The sequence below is a fragment of the Oncorhynchus tshawytscha genome, linkage group LG30 (genome assembly GCF_018296145.1).
Source record: "Oncorhynchus tshawytscha isolate Ot180627B linkage group LG30, Otsh_v2.0, whole genome shotgun sequence".
Lineage (NCBI taxonomy): Eukaryota > Metazoa > Chordata > Actinopteri > Salmoniformes > Salmonidae > Oncorhynchus > Oncorhynchus tshawytscha.
In genome coordinates, this window is record NC_056458.1 from 24,113,627 (window position 1) to 24,141,227 (window position 27,601).

The 27,601-nt window shown below is 43.8% G+C and overlaps 2 protein-coding genes across 6 annotated transcripts in view; one reads left to right on the forward strand and one right to left on the reverse strand.

Moving 5' to 3' along the window:
- Window positions 1–18,714, forward strand: part of LOC112229111 (rho GTPase-activating protein 7) — a 73,909-nt gene extending 55,195 nt beyond the window's left edge. For both annotated transcript variants that reach the window (XM_024394998.2, XM_042309605.1), the window contains exons 2-14: window positions 926–997; window positions 1,129–1,210; window positions 1,369–1,432; window positions 1,825–3,206; window positions 3,326–3,499; window positions 6,346–6,505; window positions 8,812–9,010; window positions 9,209–9,422; window positions 10,943–11,057; window positions 11,567–11,788; window positions 12,076–12,293; window positions 12,663–12,836; window positions 16,585–18,714. In XM_024394998.2, the coding sequence (XP_024250766.2) occupies window positions 926–997; window positions 1,129–1,210; window positions 1,369–1,432; window positions 1,825–3,206; window positions 3,326–3,499; window positions 6,346–6,505; window positions 8,812–9,010; window positions 9,209–9,422; window positions 10,943–11,057; window positions 11,567–11,788; window positions 12,076–12,293; window positions 12,663–12,836; window positions 16,585–16,681 (3,173 nt within the window). In that variant the 3' untranslated portion in view covers window positions 16,682–18,714. The remainder of the gene's footprint in view (window positions 1–925; window positions 998–1,128; window positions 1,211–1,368; window positions 1,433–1,824; window positions 3,207–3,325; window positions 3,500–6,345; window positions 6,506–8,811; window positions 9,011–9,208; window positions 9,423–10,942; window positions 11,058–11,566; window positions 11,789–12,075; window positions 12,294–12,662; window positions 12,837–16,584) is intronic.
- Window positions 18,715–20,414: 1,700 nt separating this feature from the next.
- rars1 (arginyl-tRNA synthetase 1) overlaps window positions 20,415–27,601 on the reverse strand; it is a 32,902-nt gene continuing 25,715 nt past the window's right edge. For all 4 annotated transcript variants that reach the window (XM_042309608.1, XM_024393956.2, XM_024393957.2 and 1 more), the window contains exons 14-15: window positions 26,684–26,931; window positions 20,415–20,621 (exon numbers count right to left, since the gene is read on the reverse strand). In XM_042309608.1, the coding sequence (XP_042165542.1) occupies window positions 20,512–20,621; window positions 26,684–26,931 (358 nt within the window). In that variant the 3' untranslated portion in view covers window positions 20,415–20,511. The remainder of the gene's footprint in view (window positions 20,622–26,683; window positions 26,932–27,601) is intronic.

Genomic DNA, 27,601 nt, shown 5'->3' on the forward strand with positions numbered 1-27,601 from the left:
AGCCAATTAGGAGCAATTAGGCTGGCCTCTCCCAAAAAGCCACTTAAATATGGAATCCACAGTAGGGCAAAACTGCACCACTGTCCGCTCTACGGCCATTGTTATTGGTGTTTTTTTGTTGACAAACAGAGGTGGGGAGCTTTGGGGGAGCTCCCTGCATCAAGGGAAAAAATTGTGCGTGCAATTATGTCAGAAGGAAAACAGTATTTGTTGCTTGCAGTAACTTCTTTGTTGTTGTAATATCTATGGCAGATTCACTATTAAGGATTCCAGCTTTAACGAATACCCTCTCAGAGATGAGAGCAACATGAGTGTTACTTTAATTTTTGTCCGCAATATTTTTGCGAATGTAACTAAAGTGCAAAATAGCTTGCTTAATATATTTGCCCTCTTATTAAAATGGACCGACCAGAAATTATTATATATATATACATATATATATATATATATATTTTTGCCCCTTTTTCTTCCCAATTGTCGTGATATCCAATTGGTAGTTACAGTCTGGTCCGATCGCTGCAACTCCTGTGCGGAATCGGGAGAGGCGAAGGTCGAGAGCCATGCGTCTTCTGAAACACGACTGTGCCAAGCAGCACTGCTTCTTGACACACTGCTCGCTTAACCTGGAAGCCAGCCGCACCAATTTGTCGGAGGAAGCAGAGTACAGCTGGCGACCGAAGCCAGCGTGCATGCACCCAGCCGCCATAAGGAGTCGCTAGAGCGCGATGGGACAAGGACATCCTAGCTGCCCAAACCCTCCCCTAACCCTGACGATGCTGGGCCAATTGTTCGCCATCGGGGCCGGCTGCGACACTGCAACACAGCCCGGGATCGAACCTGGATCTGTAGTGACGCCTCTAGCACTGATCAGTGCCTTAGACCGCTGTGCCACTTAATTGAATTTGAATATTGTTTTTGTTTGCAGAGATCGAAGCAAAGGAGGCTTGCGATTGGCTGAGAGCGGCCGGCTTCCCCCAGTACGTGCAATTATACAAAGGTAAATACTAAATATGAATTCTCTCAAGCCATCAAGCAAAATTTATTACAGTACAAACCACATCCACATGTTTGCTGATCCATAGCAAACAGTGTCATATCACACTTTCATTTGCCCTGTTTGCCTTTCAGATTGCAGGTTCCCCATTGCTATAGACTGGGTAAAGAGTGATCATGGGTTCCTGGATAAGGACGCGCTAGATTCCCTCTGCAGGTGAGAAGCTAGACTTTCCATCCACTCTCTCCTCACCAGCACCTCCTCATAGAGAGAGTGTGTGAGAGAGAAAAATAGAAAGAGAGAGAGAGAGTCTGTGTTGGGAGTGGGTCTCATGCTGCTGTGTTTGTTTAACCGCCATGCCTCTCTGCTTCCAGGAGATTAAGCACTTTAAACAAATGTGTGGAGCTGAGGTTGGAGCTGGGCAGATCAAAAAGACGGGTGAGTGAGAGTGAACACCATGGAACACCAACATGGCAACTCTGTCAGAGCACCGGAGGAACCAGAGGAAAAGCTCCTCGTTAGCATTTATCACTTTCATTTCCACTGATATTGATGGCTGGATAGATAGAGTTTTGAGGGTTGGTGGAGCTAACTTCATTAGTCTCTGCTTGAGAAAGTGAGGCGAAAGCGAAAAGAATTAGGGCAGAAACTCATCTAGAATTAATAATGTTGCATAATAATTTTCTCAGTCTAGTTGTCTCAGAATGTAGTAGTCTTTGTGAAAGATGTCTCTAAAGAGTTACACGATGTCCAGAAATAGATGGCCTTGTTTTTTTTGTTGCTACATGGCTTCTTATACAGCATCTTGATTGTCTGCTTGTGATTCTCAGGGGGAGGGGTCAGAGGACGAGGAGCCCTGTGCCATCAGCACAAAATGGGCCTATGAGAGGCGAACAAGGCGCTGGCGTCGCCTGGAGGGAATGGGCTTCCTACATTCACCGGACAGCCAGGGCATGTCCCTGTGTGACGCCAACGACCACCACGAGGTCTACTCCCTCCATAGCAACAGCAGCACAGAGAGCGAGGGCTGTGAGAGCCCCAAGACCGCCATTGATGACCAGGAGACTAGCGAGAGCTCTTCTCGCTGCTCCTCCATCAACAAGATCCCATCCCTAGACACTTCATTTAGCGGGCCCCCCTCCCCAGGGGGTGAGACGCCCAGTTTTAGCAGCACTGAGGAGCGCTTCCTTGACAAGTCCCCCAGGAAGAAGGGCCCCAGTCTGCTGAAGAAGATGGAAAAACTGCGTCTGAGGGGCACGTCCAACCTCCACTCCCCCACCCACAGTGGCCTCAGCAGGGCCAGGCTGGTCATCTCTGGCCCCGTGCTCCAGGATAGTCTGGATGTCGAGCACAGGCTGAGACGGCTTCAGTGTCTGGATATCTCCACCCTGCGACACAGGGATAGGGACCGTCCAGGCAGCCAGGCCTCCTCCTCACCTTCCTCCCCCCACTCGGGCAGCAGCAGCCCCAGCCCTTCAGAGAGCAGCAGTACTGTCAGCACCCCCAGCCCCATCACCAGAGTACGCAGCAACTGCCGGGTCCGAGAACAGCACCAGGGGGGACTCCACAGAAACCCGGTCCGAGAGCACCAAGACTACAAGAACGACAGAAATAACCACGAGAGCCTGGTCTTCCAGATCCCCCAGGGGCACAAGCCAGGCACATTCCCCACAGCCCTCAATCACAACAACTTCCTGTTGCCCATAGACAACACCTCCATCAACTGGAGGACTGGGAGTTTCCACGGGTACCGCGGGAGACGGAGCAGGGGATGTGCAGCAGCCAAGGACAAGGATTCCACCTGCTGCAGCTCCCTAGCCTCATTGGACCACCGGGTCAGTATCTATGACAACGTGCCGATAGGCCAGGTGATTGGCCAGGAGGTGGAGCATCATGGGGAGGCGGAGACGGGGGAGATCAGCGAAAACGATGATGTCTTCTCCGCGCTGGACAGCGTGATGGAGCGTATCATCGGCCTGCAGCAGCTCGTCAACACCTGGACAGACAAACTGTTGGAGGACGGTGAATCGGAGACTAGCCGCCGTTCCACACCCTCGTCCTCCTCCAATCACATCCACCTGGAGGTCAAGGAGGCAGAGGATTTGGGGCCAGGAGCCATGGAGGGGGATGGTGAAGGGGATGAGGAGAACCTAGAGAAGGAGTCTGCGGATGGAGATGACCCTGAGGCACAGTCACCACCATGTAGTATCAGGTGAGAGCAATGTCAGCTGGTCTGAGTACTCATTAAAAAGTCTTTATTACTCTATCACCCCCTCACTGAGCCCACATTAATATGGCTGCCATTCTGTTGTCTGTTGTGTATGTATGCAGACAGAGCCAGCACCACTGGTCCAGCGAGCAGAGTCTTCCATCAGTTACCCCCAGCGGCTCAGGAGTCGAGGCCCAGTCTGTTTCTCAGCTTCACCTTCTGCAGAAACTCTCCCTGCTTAAACTCACTGCTCTCATGGACAAGTACTCCCCATCTAGCAAGCAGGGCTGGAACTGGTAAGGAATGGGAAGGGGAGAGGGAGGGGGAGAGGGAGAGATGGAATGGTATGGGGAAGGGTGTGGAGAAAAGTAGGGAAGGGGATGAATGACCAAAATTAGGAGGAGAGCAATGAGGGAGAGGGGAGGATGGGGAAAGGTGGTGGGGAAGAGGGGGAGGAAGGGAGGAGGGGAAGAGGAGGACGATTAGAGGCAGCTTGTTCAGAGGTTCATTTATTATTTATGTGAAGCTGCAACCTTGCCGTGCCTCTCACAAGACAAAACACAGAATGCTTCAAGAGCAATAAACCCCCCCTGCCAAAAAAGAATATTTTAAAAATTCAGCGTCTGAAAGAAATGACAAAGTATGACCTTCAGTTTAGAAGTTATAGACAGCTTCTCTTCATTCCTTTTTGGTTAAGGTCTGTGGTGTACACTCCCATCTGGCTCTTAGAGGGGTGTGTCTATGTAACTTTTCTGGCATTGGCCAGGCCTCTCTCTTTCTTATTTAACTAAAGGGAGCTTGGATCCCAAACTATTTTACTTTCTGGCAAAACATCGGTTTACATTTGGGAAAAGTGAAGTGCTTACACATCCCAAAGTTTCCCTGCGTTTTTAGTTTGTTATTGATTTGAAAGAGGCAGGCATGTGCTTACCATCTGCTAGAATTTGGTGAAGTGTTTCCAGCGCAGGGTGAAGACCTATGGCCTAGAGAGTACACTAATGAAAGATATGGTGGAATGTTAACTCAAACATAGTGGCTAGGAACATTTCCTCTTGGTGGTTAACGGCCGTGACCTCAAATAGCGTTACACAGGACACACGTAATGATGCATGGGAACCATAGATGTAACATGCGCCCAAATACAACAGCTGTAGACCTTACAGTAAGTATTTCACTGTAAGGTCTCACCTGTTGTATTCGGTGCATGTGACAAATAAAATTAGATTTGATAGAGATAGATAGAGGACTCATCTTCGTATCTGTCCCATTATAGCGTCTGTGACAGCATGGGCAGCGCCATTGAGGCTATATCCATTTTAAAGTAGTCAATTTTCTTATTTTTCATTGGCTGATTGCTCCCACCCAGTTGACTACTTTAAAATGGAGGAAGCACTCAATGGCAACATCCATACTAAAATGGGTTATATCCATGATGAGTCCTCTATCTATCTCCATGATGGGAAGTCAACACATCCCAATCTGTCAGAATGAGTTTTGCTTTCATTGTTTGTAGCTATTTCCTCACCCATGTTTCGAAATCTGATCTCCTAACCTTGGATCCCCCACGGATCAATTAATAAAGTGTTTGACATTATTCATTTGTGTAGCGAACTGGAGTAAAAGTGATTGCTTAAAGCGGCAATCAGCAGTAGAATCAATAACAAAGCGTCTCCCCAGCCTTGTTTTGGTAAAAAGCTTAAGGATGGGGCTGGAGAAATGTAACCACTCTCAAATTCCTAGACAGGGCTATGGATGCAAGGACTGGCCATCCATTATATCAAAATTATAGTTTTAACTATGCTTTGAGGCTATATAGTGTTTGTTTACATTTACTTTGTTGACAAACATTGAAGTTTTGGGGTACGACAGTTGAAATAAGCTCAAGAAGGAATTTATAAGTTATATTCTTCAAGAATCAATTTCTACATATAATTCATTTTGATGTAGCATCTGCTGAGTTCCCCTTTAAGGCAAAAGGACAGGGTAATTGACTTTTTGAGAGCAGAGTAATTGGGCTATTTGTTTTAACAATCATTGAGCTAACTACAAAATAAATAACCTACTCCTGCCTCTCATCGCTTTCCCATTGATCCTGAGCTTCAGTATTCTGTACAAGTTTCATTCCAGATAACTGTTGTCTTATTTGCTGTGGCCAAACACCTTTCCCCTTGGCTTTGTCTCTAATGAACAAAATCTACATGTGGTTATTACCTAGCAGGGAGAGGCTGGGGCTCCTCAAACACATGACCAAACAGGAAACTCTCTCTCCCTCACTCACACAATTACATGAAATCATGAGCAGAACACCATTAAGCTAATGAAATGAGGTGGACGCAGAAGATATGTTTTAATTGAACAGCTGAAGACTAGAATGGAAATGCAGTCCGTAATGGGAGAGAGCACTATCAAAGAGAAGCATGCTGTATGAACATTTGTGAATCTAATTCCAGTCGACTCATCATACATTTGATTGGCTCTGAAGCTAGCTATCTCAAGGTGCCTGAACTTTGAGAGGGAGGATTTAAATTGCCTTCATGTTATCTTCTTGGCTACACTGGCCGTTACCATGGCACTCACTTGCTGGCTTATGAAAACACTCGCTGGGCTTTAAAAGAAATATATTGTCAGAGTCGTACACAAAGCCCTCTGCTAAGTGCATGTGTGAGTCTTGGTCAGATACCTATGTAGGCTCCCACTGGGCACAGACGTGAGTTCAACGTCTAGTTTTGATTTACATTTGGTTGAGTTGTCAACTAAGGTGAATTCAACAAATCAAAATCTACAAAACATTGGATTTAGGTATAAAAAAAAGACACATTTCCCTTACATTGATTACTTTTTGCTAATACAATCAGTTTTCCACATTGATTCACCGTCATTACATATCATTTTGTTTCTGAGATTACATGGAAACAACGTTGATTCAACCAGTTTCCGTCCAGTGGGTTCTTACATATTGTACAAATATGCAATGCAGTGTTGTTTGAAGTAGAACATATCCAGAAGGAATAAAATACAATGCAACAACTTAGTCATACTCCTGTATAGTTGCCCTATCTTCATATAACTTCAAAACAAATACCTCTTTACCTTCAAAAGCAACACTAGAAGTCCATCTTGAATTGTTTATGTCTCCCCTCAGGACATTCCCAAAGCCTCCGAGGAAGACCAAAGCCCCAGAGCTGAAGGGCAGGAGGGTGTTTGGTGTACCCCTCCTCCACAGTGTGCAGCAGACAGGGGAACCACTACCTTCCAGCATCCTCAAGGCCATAATTTATCTGAGGACAGAGTGTCTCGATCAGGTACTGGACTCTAACCTCCTGTACAACCAATATACAGTTGAAGTCGGAAGTTTACAGAATAATAGTAGCGAGAATAATAGTAGAATGATTTAATTTTGGCCCATTCCTCCTGACAGAGCTGATGTAACTGAGTCAGGTTTGTAGGCCTCCTTGCTCGCACACGCTTTTTCAATTCTGCCCACAAATGTTCTATAGGATTGAGGTCAGGGCTTTGTGATGGCCACTCCAATACCTTGACTTTGTTGTCCTTAAGCCATTTTGCCACAACTTTGGAGGTATGCTTGGGGTCATTGTCCATTTGGAAGACCCATTTGTGACCAAGCTTTAACTTCCTGACTGATGTCTTCAGATGTTGCTTCAATATATCCACATACTTTTCCTGCCTCATGATGCCATCTATTTTGTGAAGTCCACCAGACCCTCCTGCAACAAAGCACCCCCACAACATGGTGTTGCCACCCCCGTGCTTCACAGTTGGGATGGTGTTCTTCGGCTTGCAAGCCACCCCTTTTTCCTCCAAACATAATGATGGTCATTATGGCCAAACAGTTCTATTTTTCTTTCATCAGACCAGAGGACATTTCTCCAAAAAGGACAATCTTTGTCCCCATGTGCAGTTGCAAACCGTAGTCTGGCTTTTTTTATGGCGGTTTTGGAGCAGTGGCTTCTCCCTTGCTGAGCGGCCTTTCAGGTTATGTCGATAAAGGACTCGTTTTACTGTGGATATAGATACTTTTGTACCCGTTTCCTCCAGCATCTTCACAAGGTCCTTTGCTGTTGTTCTGGGATTGATTTGCACTTTTCGCACCAAAATACATTCATCTCCAGGAGACAGAACGCATCTCCTTCCTGAGCGGTATGACGGCTGCGTGGTCCCATGGTGTTTATACTTACGTACTATTGTTTGTACAGATGAATGTGCTACCTTCAGGCGTTTGGAAATTGCTCCCAAGGATGAACCAGACTTGTGGAGGTCTACAATTTTTCTTCTGAGGTCCTGGCTGATTTCTTTTGATTTCCCCTTGATGTCAATCAAAGAGGCACTGAGTTTGAAGGTAGGCCTTGAAATACATCCACAGGTACACCTCCAATTGATTCAAATTATGTCAATTAGACTATCAGAAGCTTCTAAAGCCATGACATAATTTTCTGGAATATTCCAAGCTGTTTAAAGGCACAGTTAACTTAGTGTTTCTAAACTTCTGGCCCACTGGAATTGTGATATAGTGAAGTATAAGTGAAATAATCTGTCTGTAATCAATTGTTGGAAAAACTACGTGTCATGCACAAAGTAGATGTCCTAAACGACTTGCCAAAACTATAGTTTGTTAATAAGAAATCTGTGGAGTGATTTAATGACTCAAACCTAAGTGTATGTAAACTTCCGACTTCAACTGTATACAGTACTGCTCATGCATTATTAAAGCCAGAGTCCTTAATTGAAACAAACAATAACAAAGCAGTTTTGGTAATGGGCCTAGGGAAATGTAACCACTTTCAAATTCATCCATTATATCCAAATTATAGTTTTAACAATGTTGTGTGTTTACATTTATATTGTTTACAAACATTGGTGTAAAACAAGATTATATTTTGGGTTCTGATGGAGTACGACAGTTGAACTAAGCTCATGAGGCATTTATAAGTTATATTCTTCAAGATTCAATAGATCATTAATTTGTAAGTCCAAAAATATATGTAGCAGCTAAGGATTCTAGATTTATAGGGACAGTTCACCCAATATCAAAGTTGGTTAGATGGTTTCATGGTCTAAAGTCAAGCTTACAGTCCTGATTCCATGCCATCTACAGTGGGCTCTCTACATAACATAACGTCATGGAATATGGACCACAGTTGACAAGGTACTTAGATTCATGGGGTGAACTGTCCCTTTAAGATTGCGAAGGACACCCAGGTCTGGGCCATCAGCTATTCCTCTCCAACCTATTAACATCGGTGTCATGCATTGATACTATGGAGTACACAGCACCTGGGTTGAATTACACCCCCGTGACACCTTGACCTACTGTAAATTGGAGTCATGGTTAAACACAGTGGAGGGTCCTATACTGAGAACAGAGACAGATGAGCATGAGGAATGGGAGGTCCGCTTTCATTTATCTTCCATGTTGAGGGTGGGTTATGAGGTGCTTTAGAGGGATCTCCTACTTACAAAGATGAATGGAAGTTATCCTAGTTCGACAGGACTTAGGATAGCCTCCTACATGAGTCTGACCTGCCATCCCGGCTTTAAAACCCCCATTCCACACCACACGCACACACTCCTAACCCTCTCATCCTCTCAGGTGGGTCTGTTTCGAAAGTCGGGGGTGAAGTCTCGTATCCAGTACCTGCGCGACATGGTGGAGGCGGACCCAGAGGCCATGTCCTACGAGGGCCAATCAGCTTTTGACGTGGCTGATATGGTGAAGCAGTACTTCAGAGACCTACCAGAACCTGTGTTCTCCAGCAAGCTCTGCAAGTCCTTCCTGCATATCTACCAATGTAAGAGGATAGAACTTACAACACTGCTTGGGCCAGTATAGTAAAGACTGGATTGGCTAAACATGCAAGAAAGGTTCAAATGCTGGCTAAGTAGGCAGATTGAAACCAGTTTTGGACATTTTTATAGTATAAGCACAATGAGAGAATCACAAAGCAATTCTATCCACATACTTATATGTCTCGCTCCCACCTCCACAGACTTCCCCAAAGACCAGCAGTTCTGTGCAGCCCAAGCAGCCATCTTACTCCTGCCTGATGAGAACCGTGAGGCCCTGCAGACACTCCTCCTCTTCCTCCGAGATGTGGTGGGCTGCGTGGACGAAAACCAGATGACCCCCACCAACATCGCTGTGTGCCTGGCCCCCTCCCTCTTCCATCTCAACACCCTGAAGAGAGAGGACAACACAGCAAGGTACGGTGCTGTCTCCTGAGGAGGAGGATGACGTCAAGTTTCCCCTAGACTCTAGGGTCTTACTCTAGATGCTGATCTATGCAGTTTGGGAATTTTAACCATAGTGGTTGAGGTTAGGATTGGAGGATGGTGCTGGTCAATGTAGCCAGGTAGAGTCCACTGGGGAGTGTAAGATGATCCTAGATCTGTGCGTAAGAGCAACTTCTAGACGAGCAGAGGTCTGGGGGTCTTTGTCCCACATTCCTAGTTAGATCTTCCTCTTACGTTGTTGCATAAGATTACTCCGGTGCACATTGCTTTGCATTCGTCGCTACAACTGCAGGTTTTCATTTGTCTGTTTGAAATGTTGTGTTTGTTTTTCCTTCTTCTTACGCAGCATCAGATTCATGTTAAAGTGTGGAGTTAGGTTCTTTGAGTTCCCAGAGATTACATCAACTGTAGTAATGTAGCCAAAACCCTATTTCCCTGTGCGGTAATGAATAGCTGTCGGATGGGTTTAGTTTAAAGGCAGAGAGAGAGAGACTTATGTAACCCTGCATGAATCGCCCATCTGGACATAATTTCTCTTAGATAGAGGAGATATTATATATTTAATACTGTTCAGCTGGTTACTGCAAGAGAAAGAGAAAAAGTGGAGAGATAGGTAGAGGGAAAAAGAGGGGAGGGAGGGAGAAAGAGAAAAGGGGGAGAGAGGGGTGGAGGGAAAGAGAGGGGAGGGAGAGAGAAAGTGACGGTCCAGGTGAGAAACAGGGAGACACATTTGCACATGATTCATTTTTCAAAACACATCTGTCTATGAACTGAGCTTTTGAGTCTGGCGCTCAGCTCACAAGACTAGTTATCTGTAGTTGTTGGCAAAGATAGACACACAAACACAGCTCAGCTGCACACACTCTGCTGATACCCGGTATTCTGACAGCATGTCTAGAAGTTCCAACTTCACGTCGAAAAGTTGCGTGGTGGACCCAGTGATGTCGTATCGCACAGGCCTGATTGTGTCTGATGTAGCCAGTCAGAGACAATAGACCACCCCCCTCCTCCTTCTCTTCCTTGTGCCAGGCCAGCAGTCCAGGGGAGCCAGCGGGCTCAGCCATTACCCCACAGGCTGTAAGAGCAGAGCACTGATGGAAATCAGAACACAACACACACTCTGTATCTCCCATCACTGGAAACAGAGTTCTGCCTTGATACACGTCACACTCTCACACTGGAAACAATGACCAGAACAAATCAACTCCACTCCACTGGACTGTTGTGTTGTGGCACATTGTGCTTCTAGGATACAGTGGCGTTAGTAAATATTTTGCTGTTTTGCTTTGCTACATATTTTAATTTGTTTGGAAGTCGATGCTGACATTGCTTTTTACATTGAATAACAGTCCCTTTTCTCAGTTTCTGCTTGTAAGGGTCACAAATAAACTGCATAGTATGAGTCTATGGAAGCCTAGCGTAGCAATAGAAACTGTACTCCATACATTTTCAACTCTGATGTGAAGACATTTCCTGTTTCTCTGACCTAGGTCAAGCCACAGGAAGTACAGCCTGGGTAGGCCTGACCAGAGGGACCTTAGTGAGAACCTGGCTGCCACTCAAGGCCTGGCCCACATGGTGACGGAGTCCCTGTGCCTCTTCAAGGTACACACTACAGTAAAGTTAGGGTACAGCCTGTTCTAGCCACACTAATCCACATCACATGTGTGCACAGCATGTAGGTGTTACTGCCAAGACCCAGCAGAGCACACACCATTCTCTCATGAGTGTACCCTCTCTGTGCAGTAGTACGTAAAGTACATTACAAAAGCAGACAGGCACTTTTCCTATTGTTCATAACCATAACCCATCTGCAGGGGCAATTAAATGAGGCACTTCATCTATGTTATTCCGTTCAGTCAGTTCATTGTATTGACTTGATTATACAGAATAAGAATATCAGAAAATGAGAACATGAATGCCAACAGGCGATTAATCACCATAGCTTCGCTTAATGCAATAGTGTATCAAATGGTCAAGAAGTCATATGTAGTTTCTTGTGACAGACGTTAACACGCAATATTTGGTTCTGGTTGTCGAGATGAAGTCATTGGTGGCCCTGTTTGTGAAAACGTCAAGCTAACTCTTCCTCTCTCTTTCTCTGATCCTTCCAGCTTCCAGAGTTCTGGCCGGGCCAGAGTGTGAGCAACCCCAGTGAGGAGGCTGTCTGGGTGGATGTGGGTCGGAGTTCGCCCTCTCAGGGTGAGGAGGAGGAGCAGGATGAGAGGGCCAGACTGGTCCAGACCACCCAGCACCTGTTGAGAGAGGCCAGGGAGAAGAGTAGAGGCTGGGAGTCCTGCTCTGGACCAGACAATGTGGACCTGGCTTTTAAGAAGGTGTGTGGTGGAATCTGATGGAATGAATGAATGAATGAATAAAATAAAATGAATGAATAGAGTGACCAATAAAAGTTTCAGACAGCAAGCCACTACAACACCTATAAAGAACAGCCAAGACTAATGAAAGGTTAATTATGTATGAGTCAACATAAAAACATTCTCCAGTGAGTCAGACACATTAAGCACACAGAGCTTGAGCTGAGATGTGTGTGTGTAAGAGGGGTTATCAAGGGTCAAAGTCAAGTTCTCACACTGGGTCTCACCACCTTGCCCCCCCATACCAGGTCGATGATGGCTGGCCCCTGCGGTTGTGGAAGGGCTCTGTTGAGGTAGATGCCCCCCAGAAAGAAGCCCTCCAGCGGGTCCTGAGGGAGCATGGGCACTGGGAGAAGACCCTCAAACAGTCTGCAGTAGTCCAGACACTGACCAAGGACACCGAGGTCTACCGCTACCTCCTGCAAGGCCTGGGATCCCGGCCGCCACAGGAGCACCTGCTGCTGAGGTAATGAGGTGTTACCAGGGCGACGCTGCATGGGTCTTTAGGCAGGCTGCTGACTCTGCTGCTTAAGAGTATAAGGGACAGAGGAGTCAGGGACAAACAGAGTTTAGCTTGGACTTGAATACTCTGGCTAAAGTTGTTTTGAAATGGTGCCTATTGTTGTTGTACTAGTGCTACATTTTGGCATCACAGTGAATAAAGCTAGTTTAGTTAAGTTACCTTAAAGTGTTGGAGTCAAGGAATTGTTGACTGTTTACTCAAACACCCAGTCAAATTGTAGCTGAATATCTGAGGGTCTATTTCTCACGCCGCTTGAGTCTGAAGTCTGTTTTTAAATTAACCAGAATAATCTCCTATCATTTCCCCATGCAGGACCTGGCAGTCAGACCTGTCGGCTGGTCCTGCTTATGTGTCGGCTGTGTCTACAGAGCACCGTGAGGCCCCCATGGAGGGGGTGAGAGCCCAGGTCCTCTCTTGCCTCTACCTGGTAGAACCCCTGGGGGCCAAGAAGTCCCGACTTACACACCTCTGTCGTACAGATACAAGGTAGGAAAGACTGAGGAAGGGGGGTAAGAGGGGAGGAGGAAGTGAGAGGGAGGGTGTGAGAGAATGAAAGATTTGAGAAAATGCAGAGCCTTTAAAAAAGATATCCAGAGACTAGCTTATTCTTTACCTTCAGTATTCTCTGCAGTATCTCAAATGCAATCCCAGCTTCTCAAAAGAGACACTCAAATAGAGAGAAAATAAAGAAATGAACAGAAAGAAAGGATCCCTCGTGTACACTTGATTTAGCTCTCTTCAAAGTTCTCTCTAGATTTTCTGCTTCTTACATGATCAATTTATTCCCTGCGTGGTTCTGCTGGGTTATTCTGTAGACCCCCGCTATTTCCATTTGTTTCAGCTGATTTAATGAAACAAGCCAGGCAATGGAAAACAGGTGTCTATAAGCAATAGGAGACAGAGACAGAGAGAGAGAGATTAAATGAAAAGATGACAGAGGGAAGTCAAAAGAGAGACTGAAAGAGAATGAGGGGAAAGTAGAGGGAGTGTGTCTTATACTGAAATATATTGTACTGCTCCAATGGACCAGCATCAGTGGAAGTAGTTGACTACTCACTTAGCCACACTTTCATCACACTAGGAGTTTCAGTAAGGCAGCATAGTGAGATTTGAACGAGACGGTTTGCCAACAAGACAGATTCACACGATTATCTCTGCAGGTTTTTCTCACTTCATTACATCAGAACTGAGCAGCAATGGAGAACATCTCTGCCTTGTTCTACTCTCTTTAAATACTCATAGAAAAGAGCTTGGCAGGCCTAAAATGTATTGGCTTTATTTGTAGTGCCAGTGGCATTAGACTTTTTTATTTTTATTGTCACACACCCGATAGGTGCAGTGAAATGTTTTCCTATTATCGATAATAAATTCACTGGTCTTCAGTCTGCTAAGCTTAACAGCGAAGGCCAATGAGACTGATCCAATCGGAGGATATAGAGGAAATTGAAAGTGAAAGAGTCTGTCAGTGTGTCTCATGCAGCAAGGTTTGGTTGCGTTCCAGGCAGACTATATTGCGGTATTGCTACATGCAGCAATGGTTGCTTGTCACGTCACTAGTTATCCATGAACTTGTCCAGCGATTGTTTTTGTTGATATTTAGAAAGGTTGCCTTTAAAATAGATGAGTTAATTGCATGCTACGGTGCATTTCCATTTAGTCATGTGTCGATAAAAACAGCTGCAAGTAAGGACGTCCCACCATAAATAAAAAGTGGTTGAAGTGTTTCCATGATCTATTTAGGCAAGTTGCGCATTAAGCCTAATAAATTGGTGACAGGCTATTCCCTCCCACCTATCTGTTTCATGTCTCAGGTAGCCTGCGAAAGCCAGCATGGATAGAATGCAATAATTGACTAATATTTGCCATAATTGTAATCATTCTTACGTGGCAACATATCTCCACAGTCCATGCCATGGTGAAACTTGCATTCCTATAGATTAGAAATAATTGGATAGTGAAACTTGCCAACCAAACAGAAAAGCAAGGTGAAACAATTAAAGAACTCTTGAGTCAGGATAATCCTTGTCCGGCAAAGAAACTTCATTTCTATAGTTGAAAAAATACACTGCTCAAAAAAATAAAGGGAACACTTAAACAACACAATGTAACTCCTAGTCAATCACACTTCTGTGAAATCAAACTGTCCACTTAGGAAGCAACACTGATTGACAATAAATGTCACATGCTGTTGTGCAAATGGAATAGACAACAGGTGGAAATTATAGGCAATTAGCAAGACACCCCCAATAAAGGAGTGGTTCTGCAAGTGGTGACCACAGACCACTTCTCAGTTCCTATGCTTCCTGGCTGATGTTTTGGTCACTTTTGAATGCTGGCGATGCTTTCACTCTAGTGGCAGCATGAGACGGAGTCTACAACCCACACAAGTGGCTCAGGTAGTGCAGCTCATCCAGGATGGCACATCAATGTGAGCTGTGGCAAGAAGGTTTGCTGTGTCTGTCAGCGTAGTGTCCAGAGCATGGAGGTGCTACCAGGAGACAGGTCAGTACATCAGGAGATGTGGAGAAGGTCGTAGGAGGGCAACAACCCAGCAGCAGGACCGCTACCTCCGCCTTTGTGCAAGCAGGAGCAGGAGGAGCACTGCCAGAGCCCTGCAAAATGACCTCCAGCAGGCCACAAATGTGCATGTGTCTGCTCAAATGGTCAGAAACAGACTCCATGAGGGTGGTATGAGGGCCCGACGTCCACAGGTGGGGGTTGTGCTTACAGCCCAACACCGTGCAGGACGTTTGGCATTTGCCAGAGAACACCAAGATTGGCAAATTTGCCATTGGCGCCCTGTGCTCTTCACAGATGAAAGCAGGTTCACACTGAGCACATGTGACAGACGTGACAGAGTCTGGAGACGCCATGGAGAACGTTCTGCTGCCTGCAACATTCTCCAGCATGACCGGTTTGGCGGTGGGTCAGTCATGGTGTGGGGTGGCATTTCTTTGGGGGGCTGTGCTCGCCAGAGGTAGCCTGACTGCAATTAGGTACCGAGTTTACATCCTCAGACCCCTTGTGAGACCATATGCTGGTGCGGTTGGCCCTGGGTTCCTCCTAATGCAAGACAATGCTAGACCTCATGTGGCTGGTGTGTGTCAGCAGTTCCTGCAAGAGGAAGGCATTGATGCTATGGACTGGCCCGCCCGTTCTCCAGACCTGAATCCAATTGAGCACATCTGGGACATAATGTCTCGCTCCATCCACCAACGCCATGTTGCACCAAAGACTGTCCAGGAGTTGGCGGATGCTTTAGTCCAGGTCTGGGAGGAGATCCCTCAGGAGACCATCCGCCACCTCATCAGGAGCATGCCCAGGCGTTGTAGGGAGGTCATACAGGCACGTGGAGGCCACACACACTACTGAGCCTCATTTTGACTTGTTTTAAGGACATTACATCAAAGTTGGATCAGCCTGTAGTGTGGTTTTACACTTTAATTTTGAGTGTGACTCCGAATCCAGAACTCCTAGGGTTGATAAATTTGATTTCCATTGATCTGTGTGATTTTTGTGTGATTTTGTTGTCAGCACATTCAACTATTTAAAGAAAAAAGTATTTAATAAGAATATTTCATTCATTCAGATCTAGGATGTGTTATTTTAGTGTTCCCTTTATTTTTTTGAGCAGTGTATATTTAGCAAGCAGTAGACCTTCAGAATGACATGTGGAGTGGAGCTTTATAGTTACGTGATGACATCGTGCCCCTCGTACCTTCAAAATGATTCAACAATCATCATTTATTTGAAAAGGTTTCCATTATCGCTTAATAATAAAATAAAGAAAGTTAGACTAAAGAAAAAATACACCTGTTGAACAGATACAAATGTTGTCGATCTTTAGAACATTTCTAGTGGTTAAAAGCGTTGGGCCAGTAACCAGGTCGCTGTTTCCAATCCCCGAGCCGACTAGGTGAAAAATCTGTCGATGTGCTCAAGCAAGGCACTTAACCCTGATTGCTCCTGTAAGTCGCTCTGTATAAGAACGTCTGCTAAATGACTAAAATGTCAAATGTATCCTATATCTGCGGTTTCCATTACACATGTTGCAATAATTTCCATCGACCAACGTGAATAAACGTTGGTCGATGGGAACCTGCAGACTGACTGATATGGTTTGGTCTGAAGTGTAGTCTGCCTGACATGTGGCCCTTGTGTTTCTCCGACTGTCTCATCTGAACCCTGGTGATGCTTCCTGTGTACTAACTTCCTTTTCCTGTGTGGTTTCCAGGGGCCGGTCCCAGGAGTGGCACAACAGAGTGAGTGGACACCTACTGGCTTCCAACCTGCTGGCTATCAGGGACTCCTTCAGACCTGACCATAGATAGAACAAGATCTGAGTCATAGTCCCGAGACAGAGCCCAGGCCTTGTCGAGCCAAAAGAGGAGGAGAGGGGAGAACAACACAAACAGATAGACAGAAGCCTCCAGGCATACAGCTGTAGCAGAGGAAATGAAAGAGGGAGTAGAAGGCAAGAGGGGGGTGGGGGGGGGGCTGAGAAGTTGTCTTAAACCCGAGACCTGATGTGAATTCCAGAAGCGGACTCACAGCAGGGGTCGTCTGATGAAGTGTTCAGGCGGAGGCGGCGGAGCTTTGCGTTATCAAGAGTGACTCGGGAGCCTGTCACCGTAATGAAATGTCTCATCCCATTTAAGTGACTGTTTCAGGCTTAATGCATGGCAGGGGGGCCTCCGGCAGAGAGTTAGAACAGGGCCTTGTGTGACAGTTCAGTAGAAAATATACCTTTTTCGTGATAAAACCCTCGGTTGGTCACACTTTCAAGCAGGGCAAAGTCAAGGATTTAGGAAAGCCTTGTCTTGCAGTTGAGAACTGAGGAGATTCTCTTGTACATCTGCCATTGTGACAGATATCCAGTGAGGCAGGTTGCAGTCCTCAAAACTGTACTCTGTAAATTATTTTACTGTCAAAAGAATATTACTTAATTTTACTTGTATGTGTGTATTTGACTTGACACTTCAGTGTTGCTCTGGTTTTAAAAGTGTGTCTAATGTTGTAAACTTACAAATGTATGACAGTATGTTTATACATGTACATATTCATAAGTGTGCTTTATTTTATTCAATTTATTATTAAATGGCTTTTATTTCTTAAAATTATTAAACAAAATGTATTTAACAATACTAAGATTTATTTAAATATTGTTTTTCAAGATGAAAAAAACTGCAGCGTACCTTTTTTTGTAATTAGTGTGCTGAATTGAAATGATACATCAATAATGACAACTGATTCAAATGTTGATTTCTCTATAGCCTTCTCGCTTTTGTGTGTGTCGTGATGATGGCCTGCTTGAAACCCAGCCAGTCACACTGATTGTTCCCTCTGAAGACCCTGAAATAGTGAACAGCCAGAGGAAGATGTGTCACACTGCTTCCATCAGAGAAGATTTACAGGTCTGGGCTTATGATGTTAATTTCCAAAGACAAACATTCTCTCTCCCCGTTACAATACACTTAGGAAATGATTTATGCTGTCAAACTGCCCACTCGTGTCATATTTGCATAATTTTCATTTGCATATCGTATTGAGTCATCTCCAAGATCACATAATTCAATCCACTTTAAAACATTTAGTACAGAGGCATTCGCCTAAGATCAGGAATATGCTGAATAACTGCATGAGAATGGGAAGTAAAAATACCTCACATGGTTAGGCAATCAGGCTGGATATAAAAGATGACTGTTGGAATTCCTATAACAGTCTTGAATAACAGCACCGTATAGCATATAACAGCGCTAGTGACTGGCGAAGATTTCAGATTGGGTTCAGGTAAATCCATTCCATAAGGTTGCGCAATCAGGAAGTGTCTTGACAACTTGATGACTAACTCAAAAGGTCAGAAGAGGTCATGATGGAATCAGGCCAGAAATATTACTCAACAGATCCTTGACGCCTAACCTCTCCCCCCACCACCTAACACTTGGTAACCTAGTAGTATAGCACGAAAGACTGGGATGTGACTACAGTCCATGGAAATTGAAGTAGACACTTGAGGAAAAACACATTAATTTTGTGCAGTGAAGTCACCTGGCTGGCTGACCCAGAGGGGCAGAATAAGATGGAACCATAGACTACTGCTGAGGGATCTATATTCCTATTGTTAATGCACGTGCTATTGAAGCTTGGTGCCAAAACAACATGGCAAACCATTTTCCTCCTGAAGCCTCTGTCAAAACTCCTTTAGCATATTGTCCTTCAACCGGGGACCTGCACACCAAAGTACCCATTTTGTGGAAGACATACATTTTTAATAAAGGCACTGGGAATCACTTTGAGGAGCAGCTATAAAGTCAAGCAGTGAAATGATAAAAGATGAATACAAATAAAGTGTATGGATATTTAATACGTTCTGGTGATGGATCATACACAGAGACTTCCTCTTGGCAGTTTATGAGCTCAACTCGAGTTTGGAACAATATTATATTGCTCACCTCGCGGCATCCTTTACAGCATAAGTCCATCTACAACAGTGCATAACTTTCCCATGGGCATACACAGCCTTACAATTAAAGTCTTGAGGGCTGCCTCAGAGTGAGATCTATAATTTATCATCTATAAAGAGTTTGTTCTCTAATTTTTTAGTGAGCCTGCTAACACAGAACACTTAGTTGAAAGAGACAGAGAAAACAATGTTGGTTTTGGGGTTATTCAGGCTAGTCCAACTTCATTTGAGAGGCTAATGAGTATAGTTGAAGGGCCCAAAGTCTAATGCAACCACATGCTGTGTCAAACTCAATGAAACCCTGGCATGGGGCAAAAGGCCTCACACAGTAATGAGTGAAGTGGAAAGCCATGGTGGACACCCTATGCTCCAATGGATCTGAAAGTACCAACTATGTAAAGCCAGTTAAGGCACGAGCTGTGCAAAGTCTTAGATGCACCTTGTTAATCGAACCTGCACAGAAAATATGGTATTTTAGCCAACAATGTAGCTCCAACCATAACAGCATGGGCTATTTGGCATCGAAAGACAAACCAATTAGTCTTCTTGCTATTTCTCCTTCCCCTTGTTATCATGTGTAATTTAGAACTTCAGTCTGGTGTAATCGACACCTGTGGGTCCACGGCTACCTGTGAAATGAGTAAATAATATGCAATGGTCCATTTAGCTGGCCTAATCAATTCCATTAATCACACAGCTGATTATCAGGATGGGACAAGGCATTCACATCACTGGTGTTCATTTAACCTTGGCATGTATGGAAATAACCAAGGTGAGGAGCTACTACCACTGTCACCGGGGGGAACAACGGTTGTCCAAGTCTCTGTTGCTGGATAAACACTATAGGAAAAACTGAGCCAAGCCGTACTGGGCTGGCCTGGTTATGGATACACCATTATTGTTGGAACCATGCTGAAAAGTACAATGTGAAAATAAAATAGAGCCAACACAGTATGGTTTGAGTCAGCCATGTAGTGTGAATCAGGCATTTAAATCTCCACTGTATGAAAATTATGGAGTCTTTAACAAAAATATATAGCATTGAGTATTGACATGAAAGTGGATTGAAAAGTATGAAAAATATGATTCAAACACCACTGATTCGCAATATTTTTCAGGACAAGCAAGAGTCTTCACTTCTGTCTCTGTCCTCAAGTGACCAATAACACAGGTGCCTGGGTTTCAAATATATAGACTTGGGATAACAGATGGGATAGCTGGACTAAGACGACAGAAAACCTTCTGTCAACTTCAAAGGCAAACGTCCCAAAAAGGATACTCAAATAGTCAAAATAATGTGCTCCATTTAACCGACACGCTTCAAGAACGAATGGATACGTTTAGCTACTTAAGCTTCCTTTTTTGGACGTTTCCCTTTGCAGTGTGCTGGATGTTTCTCTTGTATTTCATCTGAAATAGTGTTTATTGGTTTACTACAATAAACCAAGATAAAAATGTAACACCGCCATCTTGGACCCCATGTGCAATGATTGAGCTGTAGCCCAGGTCAGTATTGCTGTTTTGGCAGCCTCTCCAGCCATTCCACAATCTCTTGGTATTCTGACATTTATATGGAGAAAGATGAGCATGTTGCCAGAGCATTTTTTAAAAACTTTTTACAAGCAGTATTTTTTATTTGGTATACAGTAAAATCCTAGGTGACATTAATGGGAGGACGGCATGGTGATGTCACTGAAGTCACATCCTGGAGACCGGGTTGATGCCCAGGATGTCGAAGCCTTTAGCCATGATGGCGGCAGTGGCGTCACACAGGAGCATTCTCCACATATTCACTTTCACCACCTCACCTGTTGAGTGAGTGAGAGATGGGTAAACACATAGATCTTAGGTTATTTCATCCAATCAAATTCCACTAAAATCACATAACATTGCTTAATAACAGAACAGTCACTAAATAGACGTGATGCTATGCAATATTCACAACTCAACGATCCATGGGGCATATTGCTGCACGATGAGAAGATCCAATAGAAATGAAAGCTGCCAGCAGTGTTGACGGAGTTCAGCTGTGTGCCCATTGTGCCAGGACAAATTGGACACATTGCCCTGGGATGACCTACTTCTTTACTGTTTACCACACTTACCAAATCAGAACTCAAAATCAAGCTTGATGCATTTTGGACCCGTTTCAATGATGTTGACTTCTTTAATTAAACGTCTTCTTCTCCAGAACCGCTGGACTGATAGACAACATATTTGGAATATAACATCTATGGATGCACATCTTTAAAAAAAACACACTATTTTCCAAGATGCCAACTGAAATAATATGGCCGCTATGAGACAATGAGCTTTTGCATGAATGGTTTTTCCTGTACAACAGCACCACAATGTGGCCAAACTGAACCATACTTTGCAGGTTAGCTAGACTCATAACCTTGAGCATATATTCCGAATTTCATCACTGTGTCAAACAGATCAAGAGATATCAAAATGTGCCCGTTATAGTGCCACCGTGTGGTCAATATAAAAGGTGCTTGTTTGTTGTTTTTTTAACCTCTTTTTCGTGATATCCAATTGGTGTTTAGAGTGTTGACCCATTGCTGCAACTCCCGTACGGACTCGGGAGAGGTGAAGGTCGAGAGCCATGCATCCTCCAAAACACAACCCTGCCATGCCGCACTGCTTCTTAACACACTGCTCGCTTAACCCGGAAGCCAGCCGCACCAATTTGTGGGACAAGGACATCCCGGCAGGCCAAACCCTCATGGGTTTCACTGCGATGCAGTCCCTTCGACCGCTGCGCCACTCGCGAGGCCCCAGTTATGCTGAATCTTGACAGTGTTTGCCACATGTACCAAGTTTAATTACACTACAAATATCCATGACTGATTTATAGGCATTTATGTGCGAGACCACGCTCATTTGAATGTTTATTGGTCAGTAGAGGCCATGTTGTTTGACATACTAGCCTGGGAAAAAAGTACTTTGAGACACCTTGGTCCTTAGATGCCAGATATCAAGTTTTGTGCAGATCGGTCATTTGTGCTAGAGTAGCAACGTTTTAAGCGTTTTTCACAAAATTCCAAATGGCAGAAAATCCATCATGACGGACTTTATGGGTCCTTGAGGTCAATGTGTTCCTTGTGAGCAGAGAGATCTACATACTACATTTCAGGACTCCAGCTCAAACGGGGTGAAGGGCGTGAGCTTTCAAAGCTGGCATTTTCAATCACTTCTTATAGCGCCACCATTGGCATGAGAATGCATGAGAGGGTGTAGCCCATGGGCTTTTACCATCCTGCCAAGTTGGGCCGTCCTAGGCCTTTCCATATCATGGGAATTTGCATGTTATTTTCCTTGGGGGAAGAACCCGGTATAATAATAATGAAAGCCAACAAAAGCAATATGGTTTCACCAGCGTCGCTGCTAAACCCCTAATTAAGATAGTAATGAGGAGGAGAGGGCAAATTACACAGACGGGACATTAAGGACATGGACGTCATTGTAATTGACAAATAATACCATTTCCAAATGAATTTACACTAACAAACAAGGCAACAGTAAACATGTCGTCCCCCACGAAGTGTACCTATGATGAAAATTACAGGCCTCTCATCTTTTTAAGTGGGAGAACTTGCACAATTGGTAGCTGACTAAATACTTTTTTGCCCCACTGTATATGATGTTATTGAGAACCACCCATAGACTATTTGTATGGCTAAAACCCAAATGCCCTTCATTGAACTGTAACTTATTTACTGAAGGGTGGAAAACAAGCTGCCATATTCATAACAAAAGACAATGTTATATGGAAAAGGTTAACTTTACACTAGTGTGAATTGGTCTATATGGATTGGGCTAAATTGAAATGTTTCTAAGAGAAGAAATATGAAATTCATAAACATGGTAGCAAGTAAAAGGGAACAGATTATTATTTTCTATTTTCTTAAAACTGCATTGTTGGTTAATTTAAGAGCTTGTACGAAAGCATTTCACGGTAAGGTCGACACCTGTTGTATTCGGCAAATGTGACAAATACAATTTGATTTGAGTTCGGATATTATAGGAAAATTATTCAAACAAAATTGAGGACAACAGTTCACCTGACAAGACTGAATCCAAACATCACTTTTGATTTTGTGCATTTTACATTTACTGTACTTTTTGCTGCCCCAAAAATCTGAAAATATTATACTATTATATATATTCAGTATCATAAGAATATTCCTGTAAAATGTGGAGTAGGTGCAACATACAGTAAGACAAAAAAATGACAAGGGTTTGAGTGAAATGACTAACTAGTGTCTCCAAGTGGCCACACACCACTATAAAGTGTACACAGTTCATAAGTAATTTCAATGCGCTTTTATGAATCAAAGAGTCCTCAACTATAAGGTGCCTTTTCATTTTTTAGCTCTCCAAGCTGTGCCGCTGGGGAACTAAAGCAAGCATACTATTTGTTTGGAACACAACCCTGCAATCACAATTACAATTGTTGTTTACGCAATCCAAAAACTGCTTTTTTTTATCTCAATCTGGGTCAGGTTGGCATAATTTCAAAGCTTGTTCTATTGCCTACATGACAAGCTAAATTATAAAATACGAAATTACAGTGTTAGGCTTTCACAAAGCAATTCAATTAAATAGATTGTAATTTTGGTGCGAATAGAAAGGAGGCATGAGTTGGGTTGCAAAGCTACCAGTATTTTACCAAAGTTAGTGTAATATTCACAAATTTTGGCAATTAAAAGAAAATCTACGGCAATCTATCGTAACTTTGGTAATTTATACTTCAATAACTTAAAAAAGTGTATTCTTATATATTATTCATTTATTATAGCTATGTCCAATTTGATGGGGTTGAGGGCCATAAAAATCTGAAAATCTGTTGCTGTTTTAAAGGAAGTTTGCTGCAATTCTACACATTTTGCCATGGGGCAGAGAGAAGATTTAACAAATTTCATGCAAATGTCACATTTTTCCATAAGGAGAGTGTGACAGATTAACAAAATCAATGGAGGCACCCAAGCCGGTAATTCGACCATGATTAATACGTTTAGATTGGTAAATTTGTCTCGTGGCCAGCAATCTTAAACATTTTAGCTGACATGAGCTAACTGAGTGACTAAGAAAAACTGCACCATGTGTATTATCCTATTCTAACTTGCAACAGTAAGTTGAGACCCTGACTGAGATCACCAATTGCCCATCCCTGTTCTAGACCATATGGTTCTAGAGAAAATGGCCAAATTAATGAAAAAAAACATCTAATCAACAGTGTAATTATGTTCAATTAACTCTACAACTCTTCCAAATATTGACTTTTCACAACTGCCACCAGTTTGACAACAAATATACTACTACAATCATGGCCAAAAGTTGAGAATAACACAAATATTAATTTTCAAAGTCTGCTGCCTCAGTTTGTATGATGGCAATTTGCATATACTCCAGAATGTTATGAAGACTGATCAGATGAATTGCAAAGTCCCTCTTTGCCATGCAAATGAACTGAATCCCCGAAAAACATTTCCACTGCATTTCAGCCCTGCCACAAAAAAGGACCAGCTGACATCATGTCAGTGATTCTCTCGTTAACAAAGGTGTGAGTGTTGACGAGGACAAGGCTGGAGATTACTCCGTCATGCTGATTGAGTTCAAATAACAGACTGGAAGCTTCAAAAGGAGGGCGGTGCTTGGAATCATTGTTCTTCAACTGTCATCCATGGTTACCTGCAAGGAAACACGTGCTGTCATCATTGCTTTGCACAAAAAGGGCTTCACAGGCAAGGATATTGCTGCCAGAAAGATTGCACCAAAATCAACCATTTATCGGATCATCAAGAACTTCAAGGAGAGCGGTTCAATTGTGAAGGCTTCAGGGCGCCCAAGAATGTTCAGCAAGCGCCAGGACAGTCTCCTAAAGTTGATTCAGCTGTGGAATCGGGGCACCACCAGTACAGAACTTGCTCAGGAGTGGCAGCAGGCAGGTGTGAGTGCATCTGTATGCACAATGAGGCGAAGACTTTTGGAGGATGGCCTGGTGTCATGAAGGGCAGCAAAGAAGCCACTTCTCTCCAGGAAAACATCAGGGACAGAATGATATTCTGCAAAAGGTACAGGGATAAGACTGCTGAGGACTGGGGTAAAGTCATTTTATCTGATGAATCCTCTTTCCGATTGTTTGGGGCATCCAGAAAAAAGCTTGTCTGGAGAAGACAAGGTGAGTGCTACCATCAGTCCTGTGTCATGCCAACAGTAAAGCATCCTGAGACCATTCATGTGTGGGGTTGCTTCTCAGCCAAGGGAGTGGGCTCACTCACAATTTTGCTAAATGAACACAGCCATGAATAAAGAAAGAATGGTACCAATACATCCTCTGAGAGCAACTTCTCCCAACCATCCAGGAACAGTTTGGTGATGAACAATGCCTTTTCCAGCATGATGGAGCACCTTGCCATAAGACAAAAGTGATAACTAAGTGGCACGGGAACAAAACATCAATGTTGACTCTTTGCATCAACTTCATGTAATTGTCAAAAGCCTTTGACACTTATGAAATGCTTGTAATTATACTTCAGTATTCCATAGTAACATCTGACAAAAAATATCTAAAGACACTGAGGCAGCAGACTTTGTGAAAATTAATATTTGTGTCATTCTCAAAACATTTGGCCACGACTGTACATGACCAACAGTTTGTGGACACCTGATCATCTCATTCCAAAATGATGGGCATTCATATGGAGTTGGTCCCCCCTTTGCTGCTACAACAGCCTCCACTCTTCTGGGAAGGCTTTGCTTTTCTGGGAAGGCATTGCTGCTGGGACTTCCATTTAGCCACAAGAGCATTAGTGAGGTCGGACAATTATGAATTTTCTTCACAATTGACAAACATAGGTTGTTCTGAACAGAATGAGCCTAAGGTATGACACCATGTCATTTTGTAACTGTACATCAAACATAGTGATCATGAACACTGACACTGTATATGACATGAGTTTTACAATATGGAGATGTGAAGTGCACATTTGGACTTAAGGATGTTTGGCTTGCTTGCATGACTCCTCTTTCCTGTTAATGTACAGCATTTCCCTCACTCAGAAAAACAATATGCTAAAGTTGCCCAATTAGCAGGAGGATGGGGGCAACTTCTTGTTGCATGCGGTGCTCAAGTTCAGAACAGCTGTGAGATACAGAGCTGTGAAGCGGAGACCCTGAGCTATGACATCATGTATATAATGTTACTGTACAGCCACTGCACTCCAATTTAGGCGTTTATCAGTGCTCAAATCTGCCATTTTCAGCCGGGATATGGGTACAAGGGTAAAAATACTACTGTAAATAGTAATTACGCGGTTGCGTGGGATCATTTACAACAGTTATGGGAAATCGTGGATCAATTCGGAATTGTAGAGTTCTATAATTCACTTTAAGAACTTAATGTTATGCTTTGGCTAATGTGGCCTAGAATTCAGTTTGGTGGCGAGGAGGGCTAGCCTGGGCGCTAACTTGAGAGCAGCATGTTAAACTAATACACTTTGATCTACTAAACCCTGGGTAATATGACTTAGCATTAGCGATGTGGCCCACAGTAGGGTAAATGCTAACAGATGCTAGTGGATCGGTTACAACGATGCTTGCTCTCTGACACCACCCCTCTGACTGATGTTTGTGATTGTCCCTCTCAGTGGGCTATTTTGGATTATATGAGAATAGCAGAAGTCTGGGGCAGTGCAGGAAAGCAATTACGAACTGGCAAAGCCAAGAAATATCTCAGATTTAGAACCAGCATTTAGTATGGATCATTGGATGGATGGATGAATAGATTAATTGAGACAGACAAATAGACTGATAGAAAGATGGACAACTGTCATTATCTACCACCCCAGGGTCTTTTCCCTACCGGTCTGGCGGTCCTTCTCGATGCAGTAGCAGCTGTCGTAGAATTCTGTGAAGGTGGTGGCCAGCTCGTACAGGTAGTCACACAGCGTGTGGAGCAGGAGGTCATCCAGGATCTTCTGCAGGATCTCAGGGAAGCGAATGAGACACTTGCCCAGCTTCCACTCCTTGTCGTGCTGCAGGAGCACATCCGTGGTCTCTGCTGCTTTACGGAGCGCAACCTCGTCGATGTTAGCCAGCCGGGCTATGGACCTTCAGATATAGATACAGGAGGGGAAGGGATATTAAGTTGAGTAGGATATTAATGTCAGACAATGGGTTTTTTTCTCTTCATTTTATAAGGTGTGCATAATGTATATTGTGATAGCCTGCCTATGCAGTTATAATATAAATACATGATAATAACAACACTTGTTAGGTGGGACCACAATGGACAAGATAATCACAGGTGATGCTGCTTGTCCAGACAGCTCAGTTGGTTGGAGCATCAATGGCTATCAAAAGAGACTATATCTGTGTAATCAAATGATCCCAGAACAATGACTTTTTTGTGCTTGCTAAATCTACAGGCACAGATTTACAAGATGAGCAGCATCCTGGGGTTTCAAACATCCCGAGGTTTCAAAAACAATGCTCAATCAAGCAAAAATAATTAAAAAAAAAAATCAACTGGTAATTAATAAAATTAGCAAGGAGTGTGCGTACTAGGGATGTAACAACAGTACGGGGACCTCGGTTCGGTCCTCTTTGTGAACCTGAATGAATACATAAATATACACTAGGCCTATAGGCTTAAGCCTACACCGTGTTGTATGCCATCTCCTTGAGTAAATCAAATTAACTTGTATTTCTCACATGCTTCGTGTGGACTAACAGTGAAACGCTTACTTACCGATCTGAGCAATGTATGCTATTCTGATAA